The sequence below is a fragment of the Anolis sagrei genome, chromosome 5, assembly GCF_037176765.1.
Source record: "Anolis sagrei isolate rAnoSag1 chromosome 5, rAnoSag1.mat, whole genome shotgun sequence".
Lineage (NCBI taxonomy): Eukaryota > Metazoa > Chordata > Lepidosauria > Squamata > Dactyloidae > Anolis > Anolis sagrei.
In genome coordinates, this window is record NC_090025.1 from 110,525,099 (window position 1) to 110,546,840 (window position 21,742).

Consider the following 21,742-nt stretch of genomic DNA (forward strand, 5'->3'; position numbering starts at 1 on the left):
TTTACTTATGGATTGGAAGGAGAGAGGCGGATACTGTAGAGTCTTGCTTATCCAACCTTCGCTTATCCGACACTCCTATTATCTGACGCACCTTATCTACTTATGGCTTGGAAGAATAAAAACAATACTCTTCCTCTTCCTCAGAGAATTGCAACAAAGCTCCCTTTCCTTCTTCTCTTCCTTCTCTGGCTCCTGCTCTGATCTCCGCTTCCCTCCTTGCTGTCTCTTTCCTCCCTGGGGCCTCGCATTCAGTCCAGGTGAGGCTTCAGGGAAGTGGACTCCGTACGGGTCAAGGGGGAGCCCCGTGGAGCTGCCCACTGCCCTGGCTGCTCCACCAGTCTTGCTCTCTGACGCTCTTGACCTCAGTACCCAACCTTGCCTCACACCCCCCCCCTTTCTGCAGCCCCTGCCCATTCTCCCCCCCCCCCCTTGCCAGCAGCGGAAATGTTTGCTTTATGGAAGAGGAAGGGAAAGAAAGAAAGAGAACGGGCAATGAAGGTGGGTTTAATAGGCTTTTCCTTAATCCCTCTGTATTATCAGAGATTTTTGCTTATCCAACATTCTGGTGGCCCATTTATGTCGGATATCTAAGACTCAACTCTATTCAGAAATGTGCCCCCTTGTACCCTCCTAAAGCAGCCATTGACATATAATTTATTGCAACTATTAGCAACTCTAGCCAGATATGATTCCCGTCTCTGTTACAAAAGCAAGGGCCTTTAGCAGGAGTAAACATCCTGTGGAAACTAATCCCCTCGCTCACATACACACATACTTTCAGCTCTGCTGGAGCCCCAGCAGTATGATGTGGCTACCAATTTGGATGTTTGGAAGAGGAAATTAGGATTCCAGTCCCAACTCAGCCACAGAAACTCACTAGGTGATGTTGGACAATTCATACTCCTATTCCGAGGAAGGCAAAGATGAACCCCTTCTGTATAAGTTTGCCAAGAGAACCCTGTGATAGACTGATCTTAGGGTTGCCATAAGTTAGGAATAATTTGAAGGGAAAGAACAATAACAAGATTTTGAGGTGTCCAGGAGGTGAGTCGGGCACAAAAATGGCTCGGTGTAGGATTCTAAACTACTGATCTATAGTCTAAACCAGGACTTCTTCAACTTTTTCCACATGGTACCCTTGTCACCCGAGCAATGTTTACATGATCTCATGTATATAGGTATATAAAATAAATATAAAAATCAAACATTCATGATAATAAATCAGCACTTGCAAGGTTTGCTAAACAGGCTGATTTTCCTTTTTATGGAATACAGCTGAAGCATTTTTGCAGAGTCCACTGTAAACACTGCATGTTGTTGCTAACAAACTTTGTAAATGGGTGGCATTCAGAAATTTTTTACTGTTGCCGATTTTTTTGTGACCCTAACATTGAGCTCTGGATTTGTTGAAATGGTAGTGAATCCATAAGTAAGAAAAATATTATTCCTCCAGACATGTGTCAGCTAGGGGTTAATTGCTCAGTGGAGGGGCTGGACTAAATACAACATGTCCGACTAGGTCACAGTGACAAGCTTAGAGGTCATTTGCTGGGCTGATACAGAAATAGGCTATGCTATATAAACTGGAAGCCATATTTCTCTTTGTGAACTCTCTCTTGATGGTGTGACATATCTGTGCTGTGAGTATTTGCTTGTAAATAGTTAAGTCACTTAGTAACTGGAACAAGAAATACATATTGCTGTCAAGGTCGCTTGACAGATGAAACGGTTGCACAGTGTTTAATTGAAATAGCAGAAAGATAGATAAGCAGCAAGCAGGTAAGGCGCAGCAGCTACAAAGTGGTCTGGCTGAATGTGCATGCCACAGACAACATTTGTTTCTATAGCTGCACATTAATCCAGGGGTCAGCTGAATCCTAGGTGCCTTGGCAACCCCAGACAGGATCCACTGTTTAAAAAGCAGTGGTCGAAACAATATGAACTCTACCAAGTGGGGCAGATGTGTCAGAAGGCTGCAGTATATATATTGTCCTACTACTTGGTTGCTGTTTTTTTTAGCGCCGGGGGTGTTGTGTTAAAACTCCCCCACAAAACACGTCTTCTTGTCCTAGATTATGTGTTTATTTATTTACCACATTTATATACCCCCATTCTCAGCCCAGAGGCAACTCAGGGTGGTTCACAATTGGCAACAATTTGCTGCCTCAACAATTATAATTAATAAAACAATCATAAAATAGTGTTAAAACATTTAGCATAAAATATAAGAATATTAAAAAAACCATACAAAGCCTTAAAAACATTATCGTAAGCATCTCCATGTCAAGTAATTATTCAATTACATTCCTTTACCTTTTTAAAAAAATTATTACCAAGTTGTAGTACATCAATGAATTAAGAATATGCAACTTTAGGGGGAGAAAGCAGGAAAAAAATAAGACCCTCTCCTCAATCCAGGCCTCAAAAATCAATCAAGCTTCAATTGTATCTTAGGTCAGATCCAGGAAATCACAACAAATTGCTCCCAAAAGAATGGACACAAATGGCAAAACCAAAGGGGTGATATGATCAGCTCCTTAATTATCAGCTCCTTAATTATTGTCTCTCTGTGTGTGTGTGTCAGACTTCATTATAACAATACACATTAGGGTGTGCATATGTAATATGTGCACATAAAATATATTCTAGAAACAGGATTGTGACGATGTGTAAATTTTATTCCTTTGGTTATGTGTAGTTTGGACAGTGGTTTAGGGATGGTAAGTATGTAAGATTATGTTTTGTTGGAGAGTGGCTTGGCGTTAGCTGAGTTGCCATAGCAACAGGGGCGGAGCCAACTGCCTCTTCAGGGGCAGCTGTTTTGAAAAAGGGTCAGTCAGTACGCCAGCAAGCTACTGAGTGGACTGAATCTTTTGGTGGAGATTCAGGGAATGTGTCTGTAGCCAGTGTGCTATAGGGAAAGACTGAATCTCTTGGTGGAGATTCAGGGAATCAATTGGTGACCAAGTGGTTGCAGAGAAGGACCCGGTACAGGGGGTTGTTGATTCTAAATTAAGAATCAAGGTTTGGCTGGGTTTAAGCCTGTTGTGCCAGCTGTGAAACCTTATGAAGTGTTTGCCTGAGTTTACTCATGAAACCTTTCCAATGTATCCATCAAGATTTGTGCCTCTTTTGAAGAACAGTTATACATTGTTATACTCCTGTTAAAATAAACTTGTTACTGTTTTCCTCAAGCCTTGCCTGATACAGTTTCTCCTAAGTTGAACTGCCTGCAATATAGTAAAGTCAAGCCAAGAAAGTAAACGCTACGCTATCAAGTGAATAAAGCCTTCTGTAATTAACAGTACCTTTATAAAATAGCTCCTAGGTTGATATTGATCGTTGCCTGGCTTTCCTCATAGATAAGGTGGCAGTGGGTGCTTTACCACGTGCACCTTCACAATTGGTGGCATTCGGTGGCATTAAAACGGTCATCGTTACAATTGGTGGCAGCAGTTTAACTACTCCTTCACAAGGATATTTCGGCTGTTTGGGGCTGCATTATTTGGAATAAGCAGCTTTAATTTAATTTAAGCAATGCGAAATCACACCTCTGTATAACCTTTTGTGGTTGTTGCAGATACTGATGTTGCAGATCCATCAGTAACTCTCTATTTCTCTGCTGCCTATATCTCCCCCAATGACCTTTTAGTGACTGTGAGAGGCTGGATGGCCAGGCAACACCCAACTATGCTTCTGTAACCAGGATGCCTGGGAGACTTGTGTCAGCTTCATGTGCCCAGCTGCAGGAACACAGCTGGACTCTTGGGCTACTCCACCCTCATCTGGTAGGGAGGTAGGTGGCAGCCATGGGGAGAAGACAACATAAAGAATAGATGGAGGACATTTGTGCTCTGCTATTTGAATCACATTGACACTGCTTACCTCTTTAGTTACATATCCATCCTTATTTATATCATACAAATTAAAAGCCCAGTTGAGTTTTTCCTGCACGGTCCCTCGGAGTAAAATTGAAAGGCCCATAACAAAATCCTGGGGGAAAAGATGAAAAAGGATATTATGATCTTTAAAAAAAAAAAAACAGAAAATACTGCATGTTATGGTTTAAGAGAGAATGACAGCTTTGCCTTCTACCCTATCAGAAAATAAGTAGGCACAGTGACAATATTAGGCACTTAAATCTAAACGCATACTTAATACTCTTTTTGAAATCAGTATGGTTTCAATGAGACCTCTTAAGTAGCTACTTTTGTCTAGATTGGGTTTACTGAAATAAAAGGAACAGTAAAGTGTCCAGCTTTGATTGCATCGTGCTTTTTATCATTTACACATAAATAATTGATTTCGCAATGAGATTCTTTCCACATAAATGGCTCGAGGATTACATCGATTGCAAGCCAAAAAATAAAATGCCTAAGCACCTAAGTAGCTGCCCCGGTTCATCAACCTGATTATTCATGTGTTACTGTTTTTTATTATAGAGTGCTGCTAAGGCTGACATGTATAATTAGTACAAGTTGTTACGAACCACCGTGGGATTACTACCATTGATGAGGGACCCAAAATAGAACAGATGACATATATGATTTTGTATGAGATGTTAATTTTTCTCCCCACATTTGTTTTAGCCTATGAATAATAAACTCAATTAATTTAGTAATATGAAAGTCTGAGCCCAAGAGGAATAAAAGTGATCAGACTGCTACAGGGAATTTACATCTCTTATCTTCCCACAGGCATAACTTAATTACATGAACCAATTAAAAGGGTCAGCAACTTTTTTGTGGAGTTTAAATATGCAGACAAGTATAGTTTAAAACCACCTTTTGCAATCATTTGATCAGGGGTTTCTAGACCAAGCATGTGTTTTTATATACTATACCAAAGGATATAAGACATTATGGAACACATGATTTAGGTGCAAAGATCTACCCAAGTGTGTAGTCAGGAAGGAGGAGGAGGAGGAGGAGGAGGAGGAGGAGGAGAATTTAGAACAGAGGCAAGCAACACTCAACTTCTGTGCTTTTCCATATAGTATTCCCAAACTACCTAGGGAGGCAGCAGCTCTTTTGTAGCACAAATGCCCAAACTATCAAAGTGTTCACTTACTGCAGGAAGGGAGAGGGCTTTCGCATATTTTACTATCTTTACTATCTTTCTTTCTGAGTAACTTTGAGCCTTTTTATTTTGAGGTGGGTGTGAATTTTCCGGCTGCATAAATCCTCCATGTTTAAGTCCTCCTATTAGCTTATGTCCCTAACACAGTGGTTCTCAACCTGTGGGTCCCCAGATGTTTTGGCCTACAATTTCCAGAAATCTCAGCCAGTTTACCAGTTGTTAAGATTCCTGGGAGTTGAAGGCCAAAACATCTGGGGACCCACAAGTTGAGAACCACGCCAGGTTCTGAACCATGTAACCCACACAAGTCACAAATTTGAAAAGTGGTTTCTTGTTTTAACACACAGAATATCCTTTTGCAGCTAGTACATTTTATAGTTATTTATTTATCGTGTCAGAAACAGATTGAGAACACTGTTTTAATGTGTAGGGAAAGGTAAAGGTTTTCCCCTGACATTAAGTCCAGTCTTGTCCATTTCTGGGGGTTGGCGTTCATCTCCATTTCTAAGCCGAAGAGCCAGCATTGTCAGTAGATACCTCCAAGGTCACGTGGCAGACATGACTGCATGGTGCGCCATTACCTTCCCACCGGAGCAGTACCTATTATCTACTCACATTTGCATGTTTTTGAACTGCTATGTTGGTAGAAGTTGGGGTTAACAGCGGGAGCTCATGCCGCTCCCCGGATTCAAACTTGCAACATTTCGGTCAGCAAGTTTGGCAGCTCAGCACTTTAACCCACTGCCCCACCAGTTTTAATGTATAAAAAACCACAAACAAGGTTAAAAACTTGGCATTATGCTAATTTTCCTTTGACCAGAAGCTGGCCACTTCAAGTACCTCTGATGTCACTGTAAGAATGCCCTCCATTGTGTATGTGGCAGGGCTCAGACTGCATTGTAGTAAGTGGTCTGTGGTTTGCTCTTCTCCACACTCACATGTCATTTTGTAGCCCCATTTCTTAAGACTGGCTCTGCATCCCGTGGCACCAGACCACAGTCTGTGTTACAGTAAGTCGTAGCAGAATCAAGTGTGTGTGTGTTAAAGAAAAACCTTATGATGTTAATTATTATATGCAGCTGGTAATGTAGGTCAGCCAGCCTGTTTGGGCCACACCTGGTGGGGTATAACTATGAATTTTAGAATGCCGTTTGGAGTATGCTGCTCTGAAGGAGATGCAATATGCAGTAATGCTGCTATGCTCTAACAGTGATGCTCTTTGTAATGGTGGAATAGCTATTTACTCAAAGTTTATGTTTTGCTCTCTCATTTGATTGAAGTTGAAGAAGCCTTATTCTGTGTTACTTACAAGGACTATGTGAGTTTGTTGCACTGTTTGATTTTGTATGGAACACTGCAAGTTTATTGCCTCTGCTGAAAAGAGTGAAGTTTTTATGTTCCTTTTTTTCTCTTGCCTGTGTGTCTTTTGCATGGGACTTGGCTAAAACCTGCTTCTGTGCAACAGTTTGTATATTGCCTTCCAAGTCGCGCTGTCTTCTGTGTGCCCAGGAGGGAGTTTTTCCTCTGGTATCAGCCACTGATTGTGGTTGCGGGTTTAAGATGCCACTTTTGGACTCTCACTTGCTGAGGTGTTCTTGCAAGTATATCTGTAGATCTTAGGAAGCTGTTTCTTGATTTATGTCGTTGGCATGTTGATATCCAAACGGGATGTCAATACCGTGGTCTTTTCATTGCTGACTGCTACTTCCAGGCAGCTATCATAATTTCTCCAGTGGTGTTGGGCACTGACATCCTGTAATAATGTGGCATGTCTCATTAAGAGCCACATCCACTGTTTAAATGTAGTGAGATGTATTCCACACTGGGCATGCATATTCAACAGCAGAATAGCAATGGCAGATGTTTTCACTGTATCCGGTTGTGATCTCCAGGTTGTGCCAGTGAGCTTTCATATGATATTAGTTCTAGTGCCCACTTTTTGCTTAATAGTCAAGCACTGCTTCTTATAAGTCAGAGCATGGTCCAGAGTGACTCTCAGGTATTTGAGTGTGCTGCAATGCTCCAGTTGGATTCTTTCCCAGGTAATCTTCATTGCGGTATGCATTTTATTGTTGTTCATTTGTTCAGTCATCTCCAACTCTTCGTGACTTCATGGACCAGCCCACGCCAGAGTTCCCTGTCGGCCGTCACCACCCCCAGCTCCTTCAAAGTCAGTCCAGTCACTTCAAGGATGCCATCCATCCATCTTGCCCTTGGTCGGCCCCTCTTCCTTTTACCTTCTACTTTCCCCAGCGTAATTGTCTTCTCTAGGCTTTGCTGTCTCCTCATGATGTGGCCAAAGTACTTCAACTTTGTCTCTAGTATCCTTCCCTCCAGTGAGCAGCCGGGCTTTATTTCCTGGAGGATGGACTGGTTGGATCTTCTCGCAGTCCAAGGCACTCTCAGAATTATCCTCCAACACCACAGCTCAAAAGCATCTATCTTCCTTCGCTCAGCCTTCCCTAAGGTCCAGCTCTCATATCCGTAGATTACTATAGGGACTATGTGGATCTTTGTTGCCAGTGTGATGCCTCTGCTCTTTACTATTTTATCGAGATTGGACATTGCTCTCCTCCCAAGAAGTAAGTGTCTTCTGATTTCCTGGCCACAGTCTGCATCTGCAGTTATCTTTGCACCTGGAAATACAAAGTCTGCCACGGCCTCCACATTTTCTCCCTCTATTTTCCAGTTGTCAATCATTTATAGTTAAATGCATACACACACACACACCATTCTGAGTCTGCTTTCTCCCTGGCTTTGTTCAAAAGATTCATCTGATAAATTCAAAACATTAGACAAAAATGGAGATTGCAAGAGCTTTTGATACATTCACCCATTGTATTGCAATGCATTAATATCTAAAAAGCCTACATGCAACAACATTTCTTGGTGATTCCATTCTGGGTTGGCTGTATGTCAAACTGTTGATAGTGCATTCACTCTCCTCTGGGAATCTGTCTTTGCAGATACACTCCTTTCCAAAATCACCTCCTCTCCACATATTTTTAATGTGTTTATTGCATTTACATCCTGCTTTTCTCCTAATGGGAAGGGAGGTCAAGGTGGGCATATGTAAACCTTTAAACCTTACACCCCCTCAATTTTTGCTCCAAACTAGTGCAGAAATTATTAAGAAGTTACATTCTGAAGCTCTGTTACCACCTTGTTTTTTTCTCTTGGTTGGTTTTGCCACTCTGCAGCCAGAAAGCAAGAAATGCTCTTTCCACAAGAGGCGCAGGGAACACCTTAACAGAGGAAAGTAGCAAGAAGGCCAAACACATCTCCGCTATATTATTTTCTAGACATCTAACATAATTTCAATGTCTAAGGGCAACAGGCAAAAATTGTGTATTCACCCCAGCATCTCAACTAAGTTAGATATAATCCTCAGAAAAATACATTCAGTGCTGGAAAAAGGCTTTTCTGTAAGTAAGTGACCTCTGAATCACGAAGAGATTATCTCCACATTGACAGCAGAAGGTTTAGAATTCCAAACTCAATTATTACTTTGGGCAGAAATTATTCTTACCTCTTTCAAACACACCAACCTTCATGACAAAGTCTACTGTTTACTAAAGTCTTATCCCCTCATTCATTAACCCTCTATCAAAAGGAAAATTAACAGTGCTAATCTAGTCAAAGAAAAGAGCTCAGGGTCAAAGGTGTCCAAGAAAATACAGAACATTATTAACCGGAGATCATTGGATGGCAAATAAAATTATTCAGTAAAGCAATATTGTTGCAGATAAGCCTTTTGGGGTTAACAATAGCATGTAAAGGCAAGTAAACACACACAAACTATGGAGTCTCCGTGACACAATATCCCTAATATTGTGTCTTCTGTGATCATTCTATGCTTTAAAACTATTTTTACAATCTTGAGAACATAGAGCAAACAGAATAAATCAAAACAAGTCAACCTGTCACCCATCCTACATTTTTTAGAGGTAGTGGTGCTATTTGACATTTAAATCTTCTCTATCATCAACAACCAGATTAAAATGGACTTTCCACCTACTTTAACGTAATTCAGAAATGAAGGCATACAACTACAAAAAAAAAAATGGAAAAAAGCTTCCAAAATCTGAAAAGCTAAACGGATAACGTAACTGAAAGAGTAAAGAAACTGACACCAAAGTTGTATTACTTTCACACAGGGCTTTTGAAAAGCATTTGATCCTATCCTGTCAACAGAGGGTTAAAATGAGCAGCAGCTGCTTCCTTGGGAACAATATGATGGAATAAAGGAGTTATTTGGGAGGTGAAGGAAAGTGAAACAGAGGAAGTGAGCCTAGTTAATTAAGAGACCCTCTCTTTCCCCTGTCCCCTAATTTAATATTTTTTTTCTCATTATATTAAATCTCTTTTTATCCTTTTCAGGATTGATTATGGTCCATCTGGGAATGATGATTGTATGGTGGAATGAGCAGAGTAGAATCTAATACATCAGAATTTGTCAAAATAAAAAATGGCTTTTATTATAATATTTAAAAGTTGTTCATGGTCTCATATTCTGTTTTATACTTTCAACTATATGAAATTTGTATTGTTGTGGTATATAAATCTCTTTTTACTATGATTTATGAGCATCTTGTTTGCTACAGGCTAAGGAAATATTTTAGTCATGTTGCCTTTGTGGAGACAAAAGAAAGGAGATTCTGAATAAACATGAAGAAGAAATCCCTATTGTTTGATAGAAACATGTATTAGGTCAGAAGGCAGTGAACTCTTTTCATTAGATGTTTTTCAATGTAGGTTGTATGCGTCGAAGATGCTTTAGCTGTGGATTCAAGATGGGGCAGGACTTTAACAGATTAGAGTGTGGCCAAAACTAACAAAGTGAATTTCAACGGCGAGAAATGTAAGGTACTACACTTAAGCAGAAGACAGAAAATGTGCAAATCTAGGATGGTTGGCACCTGACATGAAAACAGTACATGTGAAAAGAATCTAGGGGTCTTAGTAGACCAAAAGCAGAAGATAAATCAGCAGTGTATTTGGTAATAAGGAGCCATTGGGATTCTAAGCTGCATCTATTTATTTATTTATTTATTTATGCTATTTCTACCCCGCCCATATCAGCCCGAAGGCAACTCAAGGCAGCGAACAAGTTGGCACACTTCGATGCCATATATAAATTACATACATTAACAAAAGTAAAAACATAACGAAGCATTTAAAAGCATAAAACAGCAAACAATAAAACATTTATATAAATAAAATAATGTCTACATCAGGCATTCTAAAACTTTTTCAGCCACAAAGCCCTTTTTGAAACCAAAGTTTCTTGTGGAGCCCCAAGAAATATTATATTATATATAATGCATATATATCAGGCATGCGCACACTTTTTGACCAGCATAAACAGTATATCAGTGGAAGACCCCAGGGGCTATCTAGTCCAACCACCTACTGCCATGCAGGAAAAATAAAGTACCCCCAAAACATGGCCATCCAGCCTTTGTAATAATAATAATAATAATAATAATAATAATAATAATAATAATAATAAACAGAGACCCAAACGCCATACAATCCAACCCCCTTCTGCCATCCAGGAAAAGCCCTAAGTGGTGGGAGGGAAATAGTGTTTTGGAAGCAAGCAAGATAAGGGAGAAAGGATCTGGGAGGCGAGGAAGGTGAGGGAAAGAAGACTTGTCAGCAAGGGAAGTGAGCAAAAAAGGATTTTGGAGGGGAGGGAGGCGGAGGGAGGTGGGAGCAGGAAAGAGGAGGAAAAGCTTGGAGGGGGAGAAGGGGGAGAGAGGAAGCGAGGAGGAGGGAACTATGGAGCCCTTTAGTATGCTTTGTGGAATCTCAATAGCTCCATGGAGCACATTTTGAGAACCACTGGTCTACATCGAGGGAAGTAATAGGATCAGTGTATTCTGTTTTGGTCAGATCTCACCTGGAATAATGTGTCTAGTTCTGGGCACCACAATTCAAGAAGGATATTAACAAACAGGAATAAAATGATAAAAGGTCTGGAAGCCTAGCGTATGAGGTGTGATTTAAGGAAATGGGTATGTTTCACTTAAAGATAACCATGTGTCAAATATTTAATTTGTAAGAATGCCATACTCAGGAAGTAGCAAGCTTGTTTTCTACTTCTCCAAAGATGAAGACATGGAACAATGGATTCAAAACTCAAGGAAAAGAGATCCTATGTAAATCTTAGAAGAACTTCCTGACAGGGAGAGCTGTTTAACACTGAAATATACTGCCTCAGGGTATTCATGTTTATTCAGAATCTCCCCTGGATGTTTTTAAACAGAGGCTGGCTAGAAGATGTTGTGGGATGCTTTAATGGTATATTCCTGCATGGCACAGGGTTTGTAATGGATAGACCTTGGGGTTTCTTCTAGCTCCATGATTCTTGAGGTCCCTTCCAGCTCTATAACACTATGTAACAAAATTTGAAAAAAAAACTCTTCCTGGTTTGAAAGTATTACTTCTTGTTGAATTGTGTGGTACTTACTTTGAAAGTAGTTGTTATACTCCAGAAACATTTTTCTTTTTTATCCTTCGATTACGTGAAACCCAAAAGTTTATTTTTTTTCCTCAATGAAAATACAGGGTTAGTCAAAATGCATAGGCCAATAAGCCATTCAATTGAATGGCTTATTGGCCTATGCATTTTGACTAACCCTGTATGTGCAAAAACAAAGTTTTTGCAGTTTAATAAACTTTTTCCATTTTTTTTATGATAGAGCCAATTAGGAAACTATATTTATAGCTCAGGAACAAAAATCGTGTTGCATAGTGTACTTTAAGATCAATGAAACAAAACTGATTTGATTTGATTTAGGACCTGCTAGAAAATGCCATTATATGCATCAGGTGAATAGCTGATATTATTTCTGATTGATAGGTATGTCAATGCTTCATTAAAGAAGTATTGTACAGTATAAAAGTACCAGCAAAGAAGAACTATAATCTGCTCAAGAGTTGGTGGGAGAATGAACACGAGTAGCAGAAAAAAGCATGTGCTGAGGATACCAATAAAGGGCACCTGCTGCTTTATAACATATCTAGTGATTAAGACTATGATTACTGATTTTCTTTGCTACCTGCAAAACAGAGGCCAAATGAATTCAAGACTCGACATGTACCGTAATAAAGCAAAATACTAATCCTAATTATTTCTACCAGGCATGAGTAATCCAAGGCATTTAGCTGCCTGAAACAGGGGACAAGATGGCACCATCAACCTTTTTTCTATATACAGAAAATGACTATTCTGCCATCTGAGTCAACCCAGTCCTCTTAGTAAATAATAAAGCCTGTTGACATCTTGCAAATGTAGGTCTAAATTCTGTTGTGAGTCCTATCTGCAGTAGACCCAATCAGTGAAATTTGCCTATGTCTTAACCTAATTGAATAGATCTATTCTGGTTGGGAGTTACCAATAGGATAACAGTGATAGATTCATGGTATCATAACAATTCTAGTCAGTACCTTCTGAAATGGGATGGTTAGGCTGTTGTACCTTTTCTATGTTCCCACTTGCCAGAATTAATCAATTCCATCAATCAATCAATCAATCACTCTTATGTTTCCCTCTAAAAACTGTGAAAAAAATCTAGTTGAGGTTAAGAGGATTGCATATTCCTGATCTTTAACATATTTCCCTGCCCCATAATGGGATTTTCTCAGAGATACATGTCTCAGTAATTAGACTTTCACATTAAGCCTATGTATGCTTTCAATGCCCAGTCTCAAAGCAAGCATACTAAATGAAAGATGTGCAAAATGACACCCTGATGAACTGAGTTGAAGCTCTGAAACACAGTAAATGAGATCTGAAATAAATACTTAGACTCACCTCAAAACTTACACATCCATTATGATCTGTGTCAAATGCGTTGAACAAAAAATGTGCATATGTTGTGGAATCTGCAATGAAAACATGTTTTTTCTTTAATAACATTTTTAAATCAGTGTCGCTGCAGATTATTTTTTATTCTATCAACCCCCAATTATTCCTTTATATTTTAAATAAATATAATTAAAAAAACAGCTCATGTCTGCTTTCAGTTATTTTCATTTATGATCTAGATAGAATAGAAAAGAATAGAATAAATCTGTCATTGTACATCGTACAACGAAATTAAATAGCATCCCCAATCACTTTATATACGTATAATTAGGAAACAACACATCAATCCTTCCACATTCTAATCACTATCGTGCAACCCCTGATGCCACCTTAGTGTAAAACCATTGAGGAATTCGAAGAGGCAAGAATGGAGGACGAAAGGGAGAGGAAGGCTCATCAAGCCAACCTCCCATCTAGAAACTGATGTCCTCACTGAAAGAACATTGTGTTTATTAGAATGTTCTTTTATGACTGCTTTTTTAAATGTAATTTTGATGATGTTGTTGTTATTTGTTGTTTATGTTTTGATTTTATTGCTGTAATATGTTGTCCGGGATTGGCCCCATGTAAGCCGCTCCGAGTCCCCATTGGGGAGATGGTGGCAGGCTCTAAATAAGGTTTATTATTACTATTATAACATGCAGGTCAAGAATAGGTCTCTACAATCACTTATGGACCCACTGCCAATACCCTACACTTGGAAAGCAATCATACTGAGACACAAGAGATCGCCGATGATGATGAAAACCATAATGTTCAATGTAGTCAGCGTTCTAGGATAAAAGCTATATCTCAGCTTATTTTTCCTTGTTTTTATCATCCCACCATCTGTCAGATGGTCATAATTCAAATGTTTTTAGGCAGCAGGAATTATAAAGATGAATATAAGGTACAGTAACAGCACTATCTAAATACCCTAAAGACACCAAATACTGTCTGATTTTGGAAGATAAGCAAGGTAGATCTTGGTGCTATGGACTGTACATTAGACACTAGCAAAAGGATCTCTTAAGTATTCCTTGCCTAAGAAAGATCTATTCATGAGGCTGCCTTTGATCAGCAGATGACGTGAAAGCACATACACTTTGCACACACCTTATGTGTGTTTCAAAAATCTATTAGTCTATTAATGACTATAAAAAATTGTAATACTTCTCAGGAACTGTCAATGCATCTGGAAAATCCCAAAATAAGATGAGCCCCCTCAGCTTTGGGAGGAGAAAAAAAATGTTCTTCAAATGCATTTCAACTGCATATTGAACAGAACAAGCCAATTAGAATTATTTGACATCCATCAAATCAAAACACTTGAATGGATGGAATAGACCACATCTCCCCAAGAGAGCCATCTGTAAATGTAGCCATAGCCAGCACCTGACACTGTTAAAGATAAAATTGGAATTATTGGTAAACAATATATTTTAAGAACATATCTTATAATTGTTTATAATAGATAGTTCTATAGTCCTGGGTAGATTTATTTATTTATTTGAAACATTTATAATCCGCCCTTCTCACCCCGAAGGGGACTCAGGGCGGAGCACAATATATATACAGCAAACATTCAGTGCCGAGACATGAAACCATACATAAACACAAACATTAAAATCACTTATATCCACTTTAAAATCAGTTGCTTAAAAACCATCTCAGGATACCATTCTATTATTGCCTCATTGCACTGCCCCAAAGGCTTGGTCCCACAGCCAGGCCAGGAGGGAGGGGGCTGATCTAATATTGCCAGGAAGGGAGTTCCATAGTTGGGGGGCAATCGCTGAGAAGGCCCTGTCTCTCGTCCCCACCAAACATGCCTGTGACATTGGCGGGACCAAGAGCAGGGTCTCCCCAGGAGATCTTAGTCTTCGCAGTTGTTCATATAGGGAGATGCATTCGGACAAGTAAACTGGGCCGTGGCCATTTAGGGCTTTATAGGCTAAAGCCAGCACTTTGAATTGTGCTTGGTAGCAATGCAATATAGGCAGACCACATGATTTCAGATATGTGCACACGTGTCTATGTACCTTTGTTGCCCACCAACTTACTGCAACCCAATGAATTCCATAGGGTGAATGAGACCGAGTTGTAGGTCCAGTATGAGAAATAATCTCATGTACTGTATTCAAAATTTACATTCTAAATAAAGACAAGGAATGCCTTTTCTCCTTCATAGAATTAAATACTTTCAACCTGCTTCTCTGCCATTCATTTGTTGTATCTGAGAGCCAGTATAGGGTTAGAGTGTTGGACTGTGAACAATCCAAATGGAAAATGTGTAACAGCTTATCTTTAATGACAATATTATTCAGACTATTTCCACAGAAAGAATCAAAAGTTTTAAACTATATATAAAAATCAGTAAAGGGAATTGTCAACTTTGCCTGAATTAACTTTTGTAGTGACCTTCCATGCTTTTCAGAATATTTCAGTAGTTTCAGTTTGTATTCAGTAAAACATCCAAGACTGGGAAGACAAATGTGATTAAATATAAGCTGAAGGATGAAGTCCTTAAGCTTTTAATTAGAGCTACTTATTGTAATTTCTCTCACACTAAGTCTGGAATAGACATCAGTACAGAAATGGTTGAAATATGGCTTCTTTTTAGCGTCATAACGACGCTTACAAGACATTAACATTTGGAAGGGTGGCATCCGGAACTGACATAGATTACTAATATGGTTGATACAATAGAAGGAGTTTGATAATTCCATTCTCACTCATTACATTAGCATATTCACATTGGCCACACATTCACAACCCACTTCAACACAGAGAAGTCTCAGTCAGATGATATTGGAAGAACAGACACAATTACATAGGTCAATAATGACAACAACAACAACAATTTTATTGCCTGCCTCTCCCTGTGGCTTGAGGCAGGATACATTGGTCTTGTATCCTGCCTCAACCTTGTTTGAGGTTTCCCCTTTTGTATATCATCATATTGTTCAGGTCCCCATCAGGCATGTAGCCGGGGGGGGGGGGGGGGGGGCTCGGGGGGCTTCAGCCCCCCCCCCGAAATTCTCATGATGGTTCACGAAAAAGCCTTACTGGTGCATTATTTAAACTATTATGTTTATTCATATCATTATCTGATCACCATACTCAATATATCCCATATGCATGGGGGTATTGGGGTAATGATACAAAAGGTTTGCTAGGCTAGACCCTCTTTCACTCAGACTCAGCCCCCCCCCCTGAAACCCCCCCTGAAAATTTTTTAGCCCCCCCCCCCTCCCGAAACGAAATCCTGGCTACGGGCCTGGTCCCCATCTAATACAGGCATTCCCCAAGTTGCAAACATCTGACTTACAAATGAGTCATAGTTAAGAATGGGGGTGAGACAACAGGAAGTAAGAGAAATTGACTTCTAGGAAGGGAAATTCACTCCTGGAAGTTATCATGGGAAAAAGGTGTCTAATAGGCATGGGCAAGTTTGCTTGGATGTTGCAGATTCAGAAATAAAGTTGGAAGTTTTTGGGCTTCCGAAGGGACTTCTGACACGTATCTACGAGTTGGAAGTCTCCTATAGTTTTGAATTGCCTTGGCCAATTGAATACATTGGATCAGAAGTTGAGTTGGAAGTATGATAAAGCTTTCTTACTTGCATGAAAAAGGGGAGGTGTAGACTAAGCTGCTTGCCTCCCAGCCAATCAGGGCTTACGTTTTGGGGAGGGGAGGGATTATCCAGTATCTTGGCAGTCATTGCTGCTTATAAACCCAAGCACGTGGCTGGGAGGCTCATTCCAGCCAGGGAAGGAATGAGGGAGGTTGGCAGCCGCTGCCTCTCCTATTGTGCTGCTGCTGTTGGGGGTGGGTGGACTGGAAAGGATTTGTCTGGAACCAAAGGAAAGGATGTTTGGAGAAGGATGGAAGACAGAAGAGAAAAGGAAGGGAAGTTTTAGGAGAAGGGGGGAGAGAAAGAGAAGAGACAGAAAAAAGGAAAAGTTTGTTTGGGAGTGAGGGAGAAGTTAATAAAATAATTTGAAACTAATTTTTTGGTCACTAAAGCTTAGCAATAGCTATTTTTATTGGGGGGGTCTCCCTTGTTTCTGGGTTTTGCTTTTTTAAACATTTCCTAAAAGTCCTGAACATCATTTTCCTGGTGCCTATCCAAAGAAGGCTATTATATTTTATTGGGGTTGGTCTCCCTTCTTTCTGGGTTTTGCTTTTTGAACATACATTTCCCAACACTGCAGCACCTGAGCTGCACAACTGGAGACCATTCCAAGCCAGGGAAGTCACCCAAGCTAAATTTTGTGCTTTTCATTTCTGATTTTTCTTTGGGTGGTGTTTTGGGGGCTTCAAACTACATTTCCCAACACTGCAGCACCTAAACTGCACAACTGGTGACCATTCCAAGCAAGGGACATCTCCAAAGCTGTTTTTCATGTATTGCACAATTGTGTCCACTATTAACAAATCGATTCAGAAGTTTCGGAAAGTTCCAATTTTTTTCAGAAAAATTCGGAAGTGACTTTAGAATCGAACCACCAGCGCCCCCTACTTTTGAACACTGTTTAGAACCATTTTTAAGCAACCAAGCCTAGTGTCTACACCCAAACTTTATCACCAATCCTTGTTTCCAAAACAAACCAATTTTTTCAAAATCCAATTATCATAGGAACAGAAAGTGAGGTAAATCCTTCTGAACAAAGCACAGACAGCAAAACAAACACCTCAGGGGTGTTTCAACTTACAAACAAATTCAACTTAAGAACAAACTTACAGTGCCTATCTTGTTCGTAACTTGCCTATACATATCCTGTCACTTTTTTGTGTGTGTTTGTAAGATGCAGTGACAAGTATTGGTCAAGTTATGTTAATTGTGACCATGGGACAAGTAAAATATTTAAAGGCAATGGAATGAATATATATAAGAAAATCTGCAAATGTAAGTGTTCCTTATGTGTGTGGGTGTGCTTTCTTGGTTATTGCAAGGATTGGTACTCCATTTCTCTCTAGTGAGTAGACCAAGCCTCTCATCCAACTTACTGCAAAGTCTGAACGTTCTTCATATGGGCATCCATGCTTCAAAATGAGCAAGCAGGATTGGAGCAGTGTCTAGCAACCCACCACTGGCCCCAGTCTTACCACTGGCCCCATCCCATGTGGGAAGCATCCTCCACCCGACTTACCCCATGGTTGCAAAGACAACTCGGAAAGCCTCTTGTGTTGCCGCCACAGTGGCGTACGCCATTTACTCTACCCTTTTGTCATGGAGCCTCTCCAGAAGTAGATGTACATTGTGTAATGGGCTCTGCGGCAAAAGGGAGAGCAAGTGGTGTACAATTGGCAAATTAGCCTGTATGATGAGGTTGTATGATTCTGCAGCAACTGGGAGCACGTAATCTCTGACACAGTCACTGGGTCATTGATAGCCACGTCCTCATGAATCATTGATAGCCACATCCACATGAATTTATCTACTTTCCCTTTTGAGCTGGTGGGTACAACATGTCTCTGTGCTATCCCCCTCTTTCGTTTACCCTTGGAAAATATGCATTTCTATGCTTATCTGTATGCAAGATCTTTCTAATCCTATGCCTATCCATTCTTTCACTCCACTGCATACACAATAAGCATGCTTTGATGTCAATTCATGTGCAAAGCCAGCCTATATGCAGTTGATGTTTAATGCATTTGCACTGTGCACTGAATATTTATTTAACACAATACATGAAACATATTCAAAGCACTATCTATTAATATATGTGTGTAAGGGAACATCTGTATGTATATATATTGTAAGATAAGATTATTGGTAGATATGGGTACCTTATATTTTATTTTGTAAACATTAGTTGACATGTGAAATGATGCTCATGGGAACTGTTAATTTTCTTTTGGGTCTTTGTTTTCTGACTGCTGTCTCACAACTTATTTAGAACAAAAAATCACTTAAGCCAGACATAGGGAGCAGGAGGCTACCTGTGCCATAGTATCATTAATAAGTCTCCATAGCTGCTTGCTAAGGGAAAGGAGACAACAAAGTCAAGGTATGGAGAAGCAGCACCGTGGAGAGAGAAAGAGGGAAAAGGAAGGGAAGGGGATATTAGTGTGTGTCCTACCTCAGGTACTGAGACATTGCAGACTGCCACTTTTTAAGGTGGCTACATTTGTTCTGCCTATGAAGTGAGTTTAAATTAAGAAAGCAAAGCACCAACTTTAGAAGTACAAAAATGCTAAAAATTGTCTACATTATCTACATGCTTTTGCTTTGTCTTCACCATGCTCTTAGTTTTTGAAAACAGCTATTCCTGTGGTTTGAATTATGGAAGCCAAGATCTTCTACAGGATGACCATCAAGTTGGATGTATTCAAAATATATTGGACAAATTCATGGATAAGCCTATTAATTGTCTCAATTGGTCATACTAACTGAAGTCGAGCCAATGAATCAGCTATAAAATAATGTCAATATTTATATAAATCCCAATTTATTCATTAAGGCCAATTACTATTAATTCTGATGGCTATATCTCCACTCCCAATATCATAAGCAGTACACCTTTGAACTCCAGTGGCTAAGAAGCACATGTGATAGCTATTTACTCCTGGACCCTTGCACTCATGTCCTGCTTCTAGCCTTTCCATGGCATCTGAATGAGCATTGTGTGAACACAAAGGGAAAAAGGAACAACAATGAACAAACATTAAGTGGAACTCCTGTTTCAAATTAGTTTAATTATATCTACAGCAATGTAAGCAAGTTGAAAGATAGAAAAGTCTTTTTGTCATTAGTTAGCATGACTAGAATGAAGGTTTTTTAAATTTCAGCATAACTAGTAACATTCAATGTGGGGAAGTAATGAGGCTGGTCAGGAATATAAGTTTGTTGAGTGATTATTCTTTGATAATAGCCTCTTTCAATCTTCCTTAAGGAACATGCTGATTTTAGTTCCCTTCCTCCTGCTAAATTTATATAAACTTGAGCACTCTTCCAAAATATTCTACAATCTATGTGTTATCGAATCACACAATCTCTGAGGATGACTGCCATAGATGCAGGCGAAACGTCAGGAGAGAACGCTTCTGGAACATGGCCACACAGCCCGAAAAACTTATAGCAAGCTGTTCTAGGATCCTGGTTGCTAACTGTTTGAAAGGGCCTTTGGTTCTCAGGATTAACCGAGGAAGAATGTAGAGAATTGCCACTCTAACTGTGTGTTTTCTTTTGCTACTTGAACCAAGGTTTGGGGATTAAAAGGGCTACAAGCCTATACAAAGATGCTGCTTTTATATATAACTATTGATAATAGCAGATGTGCTCAAGTCTTTAATTAAAGCCAGAAACTGCTGACCACCTATTCAAAGAAGATATTTAATTAACTACAACAACCACCTGCATAGGCCAAATTTCAAAGCAATTACAAGCAATTGGTTGTGCCTGTAAACAAGACTAATTATCTGTGGAGTACTTACCTCCCTGTGGGAAGAACTGAGAGTAAATCTCTTTGAAAGTCTCTTCATTAACAACCCCACTGGGACATTCCTAGAGGAAGGTACACAAGACACAGATGAATAGCATACCCATGTACACATTAGGACAACAAGACCTCAAACACAGATTCAATAATGATTTTAAATAAAATGTTCTTTTTGAATAGAGCCATGGTGTGCCTAACAATATTTCTCCAGAAGCCAGGAAGAGCACAAACCTGCCTGACCCATGTTTCATTTTGAAGCTACTCACTACTAAGAGAAGGTGGAGTATCCATTTTATATGCCTGAAAATATATTCATCATACACATTAGGAGAAGTGGTACTACCAACCCGTAATGATCAAAATAATTTGAGCTTCCATATTCAAGCAAAGTGGAACTATTCTCAACCTAGAGCATTCTGGACGAGTTGTACCTACATCCTCTTTCCTGCAGACAGCAGATAAGGAAGATAAGATGGGAACTAAAGCCATTCCATCACTCCTTTTAAAAAGCTGTTTCCAAAAAGGCTCCTCTCTTATCTAACATTATTCACAGCCATTCAAGCAGGATGTAATAGACGGGAAGATAGCTTTAGGTCCAGGTTATCTGACAGATTATCTCCTAATATGAACCTGTCCAGCTAGAATGGCCCTTTCTTTGCTATCCTTCTGCCGACAAGCAAAGTTTTTTTAAAACTTAGCTAGACTTTGGGAGCTGAAGGCTTTTAACAAAGCACTGCCATGCTGTATTGTTTTTAACCTGTGCTGTATACTGTACACATTTAATATAGCCAATAGTTTAATTTGGTTTTCAAGACTTTTTGTATGTTTTTAATTGTAATCCTTTTAACCTGTAAACCACCATTTGTCCAACTGTGTACCCGAGAGATTTGCAGGATTTTTTTTGGAGGCAATGCTGATGGAATAATTCCAGAAGTTGAGTGTGATGTCTGTAGATGATTCACATTTCACAGGTGGATAACAGGGTTGGGAAGACAATAGCTTTATAAACAAACATCTTGGTATCCCTCTGAAAGCCCCAATCCTCAAACACCCCCTGTTCCATTAAAAAAATGCTGGACTTGCAGAGCTCATACAGTGTTGTATTTTAGTGTCAGTGTTGGCTTTTGTGGAGAGGAGGCTGTCAAGGTAGCGGGGGGGGGGGGGGGGGGAGGCGTAGTCAACATTTTCTAACATTACAACATTAACTTGTATTTTTGGTTTTGCAGAGGGATTGGATTAGATAGCCTACAATGATGATATATTTGGCTGGTGTTACACTTTAAAAACGTACCTGTCCTGACTTACAAACAAGTTCAACTTAAGAACAAACCTACAGAACCTATCTTGTTTGCAACTTGGA

The 21,742-nt window shown here is 39.7% G+C and overlaps 1 protein-coding gene across 5 annotated transcripts in view; it reads right to left on the reverse strand.

Moving 5' to 3' along the window:
- KCNIP4 (potassium voltage-gated channel interacting protein 4) overlaps positions 1 to 21,742 on the reverse strand; it is a 389,707-nt gene that overhangs the window by 2,843 nt on the left and 365,122 nt on the right. For all 5 annotated transcript variants that reach the window (XM_060777889.2, XM_060777886.2, XM_060777888.2 and 2 more), the window contains 3 exons: positions 20,378 to 20,447; positions 12,902 to 12,972; positions 3,886 to 3,993 (listed from right to left, as the gene is read on the reverse strand). In XM_060777889.2, coding sequence (XP_060633872.2) covers positions 3,886 to 3,993; positions 12,902 to 12,972; positions 20,378 to 20,447 — 249 coding nt within the window. The remainder of the gene's footprint in view (positions 1 to 3,885; positions 3,994 to 12,901; positions 12,973 to 20,377; positions 20,448 to 21,742) is intronic.